The sequence below is a fragment of the Mandrillus leucophaeus genome, unplaced genomic scaffold, assembly GCF_000951045.1.
Source record: "Mandrillus leucophaeus isolate KB7577 unplaced genomic scaffold, Mleu.le_1.0 Scaffold252, whole genome shotgun sequence".
Lineage (NCBI taxonomy): Eukaryota > Metazoa > Chordata > Mammalia > Primates > Cercopithecidae > Mandrillus > Mandrillus leucophaeus.
In genome coordinates this window covers 3250152-3259975 of record NW_012102610.1, presented here as the reverse complement: position 1 = coordinate 3259975, position 9824 = coordinate 3250152, and the positions used below count along the sequence as shown (strand labels likewise).

General features: G+C 44.8%; 1 protein-coding gene across 1 annotated transcript in view; it reads left to right on the top strand.

The window, feature by feature from the left end:
* RBSN (rabenosyn, RAB effector) overlaps positions 1-7182 on the top strand; it is a 23332-nt gene extending 16150 nt beyond the window's left edge. The window contains exons 8-11 of the mRNA XM_011983645.1: positions 2064-2150; positions 3078-3180; positions 4541-4645; positions 5327-7182. Of these exons, the coding sequence (XP_011839035.1) occupies positions 2064-2150; positions 3078-3180; positions 4541-4645; positions 5327-6478 (1447 nt within the window). The 3' untranslated portion in view covers positions 6479-7182. The remainder of the gene's footprint in view (positions 1-2063; positions 2151-3077; positions 3181-4540; positions 4646-5326) is intronic.
* Positions 7183-9824: the final 2642 nt, after the last annotated feature.

Sequence of the window (9824 nt, the reverse complement as noted above, 5' to 3'; positions counted from 1 at the left end):
TTTTTGGCAGGGGGAGGCATGGAGTCTTGCTCTGTCGCCCAGGCTGGAGTGCAGTGGCGCAATCTCGGCTCACTGCAACCTCCACCTCCTGGATTCGAGCAATTCCCCTGCCTCAGCCTCCCGCGTAGCTGGGATTACAGGCGCACGCCAACATGCCCTGCTAATTTTTTTATATTTTTAGTAGAGACGGGGTTTCACCATGTTGGCCAGGATGGTCTTGATCTCTTGACCTCATGATCCACCCACCTCAGCTTCCCAAAGTGCTGGGATTACAGGCGTGAGCCACTGCCCTTGGCCAACATCTGCTTCTTTTTTAAAATCGAGATGTAGTTCATACACTATAAACTTTACCCTTTGAAAGTGTACAGTTCGGTGGTTTTTAGTGTATTCACAAAATTATGCGAACATTACCACTGTCTTCATTCTAAACATTTTCATCACCCCAATAGGAAACCCCATACATTAGCAGCCACTGCCCTTTCCCCATCTCCCTGGACACCACTAATCTATTTCCTGTCTCTATGGATTTGTTTGTTTTTGACATTTCATATAAATAGAATCATAAGTATAAAATCTCTCTTGTCTGGCTTCTTTCACAAAGTGTAATGTTTTTAAGATTCATCCATGTTGTTGCATATATCAGTACTTCATTGCATCTGTATGAATGCGTTGTGTGGATACTTGTCATATTTTGTTGATCCATCAGTTGTTGAACATTTGGTGTTTTTCCACTTTTGGCTGTTATAAATAATGCTTCTGTAATATTTGTGTACAAGTTTTTATGGTTTTTGTGTAGACATGTTTTCATTTCTCTCGGGTAGGTACCTAGGAGTGGAATTGCTGGGTTTTATGCTAACTATATATTACCATAGAGTAACATTCCATAGAGGAGTTGCTAAATCGTTTTCTAGAATGACTGCACTATTTTGAATTCCCACTAGCAGTGTATGAGGGTTTCACTTTCTTTTTAGCCTTACCAATACTAGTTATTGTCACCTGTTTACATAAAGTTTTATTGGAACACAGCCATGCCCATGTTTGATTACTGGTTGTAGCTGCTTTTGCACCACCACGACAGAGTTGAATAGCAACAACAGAGACTTTGTGGCCTGCAAAGCTGAAAACATTTATGATTTGGCTCCTTATGGAAAAAATTTGCTGATCCCTGTTTAAGGGCATGGCTTTTTCTGAAGCTTAGTGTTTGTGACCTAGAAGTTGAAGTGCTAACTACTAGAGTCAGATCCCAGCAGTGTTTTCCCAACCTATAGGAAAAGAATTAATTATGGTATCCAGTGTTATTAATTTCAGAGTTTTCTGACTTTGTCTTAAACCTGTGTTGCCTCTCTGCCACATTTAAAGCAACGCATGTAGCAGTAGATGTGCCTTGTTTAAAACAAAACCATGTATATGTGTGTGTGTGTGTGTGTATATATATATATATTTTCTTTTTCTTGAGACCAAGTTTTGTTCTGTCGCCTAGGCTGGAATGCAGTGTGCGACCTTGGCTCACTGCAACCTCCGCCTCCTGGTTCAAGCGATTCTCCTGCCTCAGCCTCCTGAGTAGCTGGGATTACAGGCACCCACTATGATGTCTGGCTAATTTTTGTATTTTTAGTAGAGACGGGGTTTCATTGTGTTGGCCAGGCTGGTCTCGAACCTCCTTGGGTACTTTTGAGCGAGAAAAGCCAAGTCGTTTTCTGCTTTTAATGTAACCAACTGATTTAGTAAACCACTTCTAACATCTTGTTAGAGGCAGTGGAATTGTTTAGAGAAAGTAGGCCAGAGTAAATTCAGCCGCATTTGTTTTGGTGATGAGCATAAGGGCTAGTCCTTGGAGGCGTCAACCTGAGTCTGTCCCTATTGTGTCTGCAAATCGAAACGTCACTTCCACTTGATTCATCATTCCAAGAGATGGACACTGCATTATATCCAAAAGTCTGAAATGCCACCTTTAGAGAATTACCTGCCTTTGTGAGGCCTTACACCTTTAGCATCCTTCTACACTATGCTGGCCAGTCTGCACTATGAAACTTAGGTCACGTGTCTCTGTGGTTTCTCCTTAGTGCTGGGGAGACAACCTACAGTCTGGAACACGCCAGTGACCTTCGAGTGGAAGTGCAGAAAGTGTATGAGCTGATAGACGCTTTAAGGTAAGGTCCATTAAGTGGTATCCTGCCCGCTGGTGGAATGGAGAAGATGCTGTTCTAATGAAATGGCGAAAGTAGACCTGCACTCACTCACACTTCTGGTGAGGGGCAGTGGGTGAGGAGGAGGGCAAGGAAGGGGCCAACTCTGGCACTTAATGCATCTCAGTGACTTTTGTTTCATTAAGGATTTCTAATGTTTGTTATTGTTAAAGAAAGAGGAGCTAGTTATTGACACCTATCATGTGCTAGTCATTGGCTGTTTTCTCTAGAATAGCTCATTTATTCTGAAGTTACCCTGTGAGGTAGGGATTAACATCCTGTGTCAAAGGTGAGGAATCATGTCACAGATAGCAAAAGTTGTGGAGCAAAGATAGAAACTCGGGTTCTTTCTTTGTGTCTGTGCTCAAATCCAGAACTGCTTTTTAACTGTGGACTGGCCATTGGGGTTAAATTAGCCCTTTGATTTATGGGAAGTACAGTGACTCAGAGGGAGAATGAGATGAGGCGCTTTTGTCCATCCAGACATACAGCATGGGCTACGTAGATGCAGGGCCTGGTACAAAGTGAAAATGCATGTCCCCTGTCCAAAAATTATTAAGAATAAAGACACTAACAGCAGAGCATTAAACTAAGCATAGGGCTCTTTGAAGTGCCAGTCCTTTCTAGTTGCATAGGTTGCTCACCTGTGAAGCTGGCTCTGCATGTGTAGTCAGTCCCTCCATGACAGTGTTGTGCGCCCTGTGCTGAGGCCTGTGTACGGCCAAAGGGTAAGAAATGGGCTTTGCTTTCAAGGAAACTTCGATGGAGTCACTTGCCCATCTTTACACACCTTCCTGGCATGAAAGCCTGGCAACTCCAGATGTTACACTTTTCACCCTTGTTTCTGAAGCTGGCAGTGCTCATTATATTCATGTGTTTGTTCCAATTCAGTAAGAAGATCTTAACCTTGGGCTTGAACCAGGACCCTCCACCACATCCAAGCAATTTGCGGCTGCAGAGAATGATCAGATACTCAGCTACACTTTTTGTGCAGGTAAAGCCATCCTGGGTTGGCATAAATGTCATGCTTGGCCTGTCCTGCTCTTTTGCTTCCCCAGAGGCAGATCCATGCCAGTGACTTGTTTACTTCCTATTTATACATTGTATTATTTTTTGAAATTATGAATGCATGATGCCACACTTAAGAGAAAAATCTGGATTTCAGAGAAAACTAAAACTACTTTTAATCCTATGTCCCCATTACAATCACTCATTTTTCTGGTATGTTTTCTTTTCTCCTATTTGTATTTTTTATATACAGTATTTACAATAGTGCATATTGACTGTATATGCCATTCTTTAACCGTTTTCCTTTAGTTGAGCATTTGATAGACTAATTTTTTGCTGCTGTTAATTGTTGCCATGATAGTAATACTGGTACTTAGTATTTCTTCCTTAGGATAATCTCCTAAGAGACTTCCTGAGCCATCAGCTGGGAGGAAACAGCCGATTAAGGGCAGACTAACCTAAGTGGTTAGGTCTGAATTGTGTCTTTCTACCCGTGAAGGCCCCTTCTGAGAGAGTCACAGTTAACCACCCTTGGGGCTCCCTGACAAAGAGATCTTTTTTTTTTCTTTTTTTTTTTTTTAATTAAAACAAAGTGTTTTTTTCTTTTTTTTTTCTTTTATTAAGTAGGGACAGGGTCTTACCATGTTGCCCAGGCTGGTCTCAAACTTTTGAGCTCAAGCAGTCTGCCCACCTCAGCCTCCAAAGTGCTGGGATTATAGGCGTGAACCACACTGCCCCCAGCCAACAAAGAGATCTAATAGATGGAGTCCTGTTGGGTTAGTTTTCTGACTTTGTAATACAGAGAAGTAGGTCCTTCCTCACTTTGATTAGTGATTCTATTCAGCAATCATTTATTGAGCGCCTCCTATATACCAGGTAGTGTTTTAGGTGCTGGATGTCCTATAGTGAACAAAAAAGACCAGTGTTCCTGTTCTCATTAAGCTTGTGTTCTAAAGAAGGGGAGAGATCACAAACAACTAAAATATTTAGTATATAAGATAGCAAAAGTGCTGTGGAGAAATTTACAGCAAGGAAGTGTGGGAGAGAGGACTGGGATGGAGGTTTGCTAATAGGATGGGCAGGGACAAGACCTCATAGAGAAGCTAACATTGGAGCCAGGTGAATAACTGGGATATCTGATGTTGATCATTTCATGAGGAAAATGCAGGCCCATTTGGAGTTGACTCTCACCCAATATAAGAGTGTGCTCCTTTCCGGCTGCTGTCAAATGATGTCACTCTCGGAGAATAGAGTGGCTCAGCTTAAGCAAACTCTCATCATGGGGCTTAAGGGTCATTTTTTCTCTAAAAGAGTTTAAGTGTAAAATTGTCTGTCACTCCCTGCAGGAAAAGTTGCTTGGTTTGATGTCACTGCCAACCAAAGAACAGTTTGAGGAACTGAAAAAGAAAAGGAAGGAGGAAATGGAGAGGAAGAGGGCCATGGAGAGACAAGTGAGTGAAGCCAGGGATATGGGGCCCGCTTCCTCCTGTGGCTCTGAAGCACAGAGGCTGCCGTGAGCTCCCAGGTTGTGTGGGGTTGTAGTGAATCAGAACCTCTCTCTGAAATGTGCATATTTCTTCTATTGTGTTTCAGCCTCACTTTTATCTATGGGAACTAGAATAATTGTTTTTCTCCCCAGGTCCTATTTTTCTTTCAGAGCTTCTGCTGATTCTCTCATGGCTAGAATATCACAGAGATTGACAGTTCTCCCTATGGCAGAAGTTGCAGAGGACCAAGACATTAGGAAGTTCCTTGTAGAACACATTGGTATATGCAATATTAAACAGAAAATTATATGTGTATTTAACACTGTGTGAGATTCCAGTGTAGATGAGGGGAACAGACCTCAGAGGTTTAAGAAGAGTATATGGCCTGTGAATCTAAGATTGAGAAAATCTGATGCCCTAACTTATTCATTATATTTTATTTTTATTTTTGAAAATCAGGGTCTCCCTTCTGCCCACATATACACAAAAACATGACTTGATTTTAGCAGTTGGATATCTTTGTCCTGAGGTGAGAAATTGGAGTGTCACTGGCACAGGGATAGAGGGACAACAGAGGGTGGGTGACAGTGTGGGCTGCTGCCAGCATGGTGACTATTTCTTCTCTCTGCTTTGCTCTCTCCCCAGGCTGCCCTGGAGTCTCAGCGAAGGCTTGAGGAAAGGCAGAGTGGCCTGGCTTCTCGAGCAGCCAACGGGGAGGTGGCATCTCTCCGCAGGGGCTCTGCCCCCTTGAGAAAGGCTGAGGGCTGGCTCCCGCTGTCAGGAGGTCAGGGGCAGAGTGAGGACTCAGACCCGCTCCTCCAGCAGATCCACAACATCACATCATTCATCAGGCAGGCCAAGGCCGCGGGCCGCACGGATGAAGTGCGCACCCTGCAGGAGAACCTGCGGCAGCTGCAGGACGAGTATGACCAGCAGCAGACAGAGAAGGCCATTGAGCTGTCCCGGAGGCAGGCTGAGGAGGAGGACCTGCAGCGGGAACAGCTGCAGATGCTGCGTGAACGGGAGTTGGAACGAGAAAGGGAGCAGTTTCGGGTGGCATCCCTGCACACACGGACTCGGTCCCTGGACTTCCGAGAAATCGGCCCTTTTCAGCTGGAGCCCAGCAGAGAGCCTCGCACCCACCTTGCTTATGCTTTGGATCTAGGCTCTTCCCCAGTTCCAAGCAGCACAGCTCCCAAGACCCCTTCACCTAGCTCAACTCAACAGCCCACCAGAGTGTGGTCTGGGCCCCCAGCCCTTGGCCAGGAGCTCTTAACCCAGAGCAGCATGCCACAACCACATGAGGGGCCCTCCTTAAACCCCTTTGATGAGGAAGACCTCTCCAGCCCCATGGAAGAGGGCACTACTAGTCCTCCTGCTGCAGGAGTTTCCTTCGACCCTTCAGCCCGCATGCTGAAAGAGTACAATCCTTTCGAGGAAGAGGACGAGGAGGAGGAGGCAGTGGCAGGGAATCCATTCATTCAGCCAGACAGCCCAGCTCCTAACCCCTTCAACGAGGAAGATGAACATCCCCAGCAGAGGCCCTCAAGCCCTCTGGTTCCTGGCAACCCCTTTGAGGAACCCACCTGTACCAACCCCTTTGAGATGGACAGTGACAGTGGGCCGGAGGCTGAGGAGCCCATAGAGGAAGAGCTCCTCCTGCAGCAGATCGATAACATCAAGGCATACATCTTTGATGCCAAGCAGTGTGGCCGCCTAGATGAGGTAGAGGTGCTGACAGAGAACCTGCGGGAGCTGAAGCACACCCTGGCCAAGCAGAAGGGGGGCACTGACTGATCGGCAGTGGAGAGGGCACCTTTGGGCCCAGGGGTCTGGCAGGAGCCAGTGGAGCAGGACAGAGGGCAGGCAGGGTGGATGGAGAAGGTGGCAGGGTGAGAAGTCAGATGCACACAGGTGAGGGGCAGGAATCTGCTGTTTTGTGTTGTGCACTTTGAGGTGTTTCCACTACAGTTGAATAATAGAATAGAAACTAGAACAGGGAGAATCAGCATTTATTTGCTGTTTTTCCTGTTTATTATTACTATCTTTTGTAATTGGAGGTTTACCCCTTTTGAAGGGACTTTACATTTTTACTATCGAGATATAACTAAATGCAGCTCTGTTGGGCCCAGGGCAGAAATGGCTGCTGTGTACCTCTTGGGTCTATTTGCTACTGCCTAGTCTTGGTTCCTTTTGCAGTATTATAGGGCAGCCTTTATAGAGCCCTTCTTTAGCCAAGACAGAGAAGATAGATTCCACTGAGCTATATTCTGCTCTGACAGAAGTCCATCCCTAGTAGGCTGTGAGTTCCATTTCACCTGGGGCCGCCTCTCCCCTGCTCTGCGCTTCCTGTCTGCACAATAGCGGGGGGAAGTGCTGCTATGAAGGGGAGAGTTTAGACCCAGGAGAGCCCAGCACCTCTTTTTAAGGTGGGGTGATGGGAACATTTCACCAGGGTCTATTTTCCCAGTTTAAGTTGTTTTTTGTCTCTTTCAGGAAGTTAAGCTGCCAGTGCAGGGTATCAATGTGAATCTGGTCCTGAGCTTTTTAGAAAATAAGAGTGGTTAACTTTTTGGTTGATACTAGTATTACTTGTGAGAAGAGTTTCCCCACCCTTGTTCTGATGGAACAATTGTCTGTCACTGGAGAAATCTCCCTCCAGAGCTTTGGCAAAGTTACTCTGATCTGGGTCTGTTTAAAAGGCCTGGTCTCTAATTTAGGAATCGGTGATCTGGAAGCTTTTGCAAAACATCACCAGAAGAAGGGAAGCTTCCCAGAGTCAGAAGCTAAATTAAAATAATTTCCAAGGCTATTTGATCAGCCTTCTTCCCTTTTGGTTCATTGTGTTCTGACCTGGGGCACTGATGAGTTTTTTTTTTTTTGGAGACAAGAGTCTCACTTTGTTGCCCAGGCTGGAGTGCAGTAGCATGATCTCAGCTCACTGCAACCTCCACCTCCCCAGTTCAAGTGATTCTTGTGTCTCAGCCACCTGAATAGCTGGGATTACAGGTGTAGACCACCATGCCTGGCTAATCTCTGTATTTTTAGTAGAGATGGGGTTTCACCGTTTTGACCAGGCTGGTTTTGAACTCCTGGCCTCAAGTGATCTGCCATCTTGGCCTCCCAAAGTGCTGGGAACACAGGCGTGAGCCACTGTGCCCACCCTGATGAGATGTTTTATTACCAACGTTAGTATTAAGAAACTGAAATGTTTGAAGAAGCACAACCCAGGATCGTGCTGGTAGCACCCACAGTACTTAACTATTAGTCAATTAAGACCAGAAAGGGAAATTGTTAATTTAGCTCTGGTGCTTTGGTTTACAGGAACATAACCCTTAACTGACATCTGACATCATGATAGCCACATGTGCTCAGCTCCGGGTAGAGTTTCTGCAGTTACTCATCTTAACTAATGAACAATAACTGACCACTGGTCACTTTATGCCCTGTAACTAGCTTTAGGCCATACTTTCACTGGTTACTGGTGTGAGAGCTGAAATTAATTTTGTTACATTCTGGTGAAGATCCCTCTTGATAATGGGAATGTTTGAACTCTCTTGATGAAAAAATAATCTGTATTTGTGTTGATGTTCACATTTCTGTATCACATTTCTTACCCTTTGGTTGAATGAAAAGGTCTTGTATAGGGTGTGGAGACGGGAAGTGGGGACCCTTTGCATTTGGGATCTGTTCACAAACAGCCATACGAGTGGGTTAACGAATGTCAGCCAATTACCAGCCCTGCTGGTGGTTATGGGTTGTTTTGAGAAGTTGGCAACCAGGCATCTAAGATGTTGCCTGGTACAGGCCTCTTTTCTTCCCTGAGGCCCATGACATTTCTCTGATACTCCAGAGGGTTTCCCAGATGGCCAGTAGGCTCCTCCCTGCTTAGGCTCTCATTTCTCTGAAAAGAGGATGAATTGAAAAGCAGGTAGTTTCAGAAGCTAATTGCTGCTTTCCATCATAATTATTTTTCTTGTGAGAACATTTCTCTTTTAATTAGCTAGTGATTTTGATTAACACTAATTCACTAAACATACCCCTTCCCTCAAATCACCTCAGGTAACAATCTGTAAGTAACTAAAAGCATTGAGAAACACACAAGAAACATTTTTTAAACCTATTTTTAAAGGCCCGGCTGGGTGCAGTGGCTCATGCCTGTAATCCCAGCACTTTGGGAAGCCGAGGCGGGTGGATCACCTGAGGTCAGGAATTTGAGACCAGCATGGCCAACATGGTGAAACCTCGTCTGTACTAAAAATACAAAAATTAGCTGGGCGTGGTGGCAGACGCCTGTAATCCCAGCTACTCAGGGAGGCTGAGGCACAAGAATCACTTGAACCTAGGAGGCGGAGGTTGCAGTCAGCCAAGATTGCACCACTGCACTCCAGCCTGGGTGAGAAGAGCAAGACTCCGTCTCACGAAAAACAAACAAAACTGACTCATTGAATATACTAAACCAAACTAAAGTCATATTATTTTGATTAAGTTTATCCATGGCTGTATTCTTCTATGAATTCTTCCATTTAATTCTTCCATGATTATCTTCTCCTGTAAATATATACATCACAGGAGTTAGAATTCTCTACCCATCAGCTGTACCATGTTGCAGAATTCATGCAGGCACAAAGTTGGAGTTACAGAGATGGGTTGACAGCAGGGAAAACTTGGCCTATGTATTATAACCACAACTTCAAGTTCTTACCTCATGTGAATATTCACCCTTCCTTTAGTCTTCCAAGGCAAATAGCCCCATCTCATCACCAAATGAGCAAGGTCTTGATACGGCATAGCAGATCTCCCTAAACACAGATCATGAGAAAAGATGGAAGAGACTTAGGGATTCAGGCATCAGATGAAGTTGGCTTTTCCCTTTTATGCCTTGTTTGTATTTCCCCCTGTCTAATACACTAAGGATACTTACTCATTGTACTTGCAGCTCAATATGTCTTTGCTGTTCAGATACTAAACTGTATCTCTGAGTCATTGTGAGCTGTGCAGTAGGTTGGACATTGTCATAGTTGGTGATGGGACTCAAAATGAAAAGGTGGTCTCTTTACCAGGTCACAGACTGTAGCAGATTGTGCTTGTTATCTGACAATGACTGTCACTTTGAGGGTCGTTGATTTGCATGCACTATTCT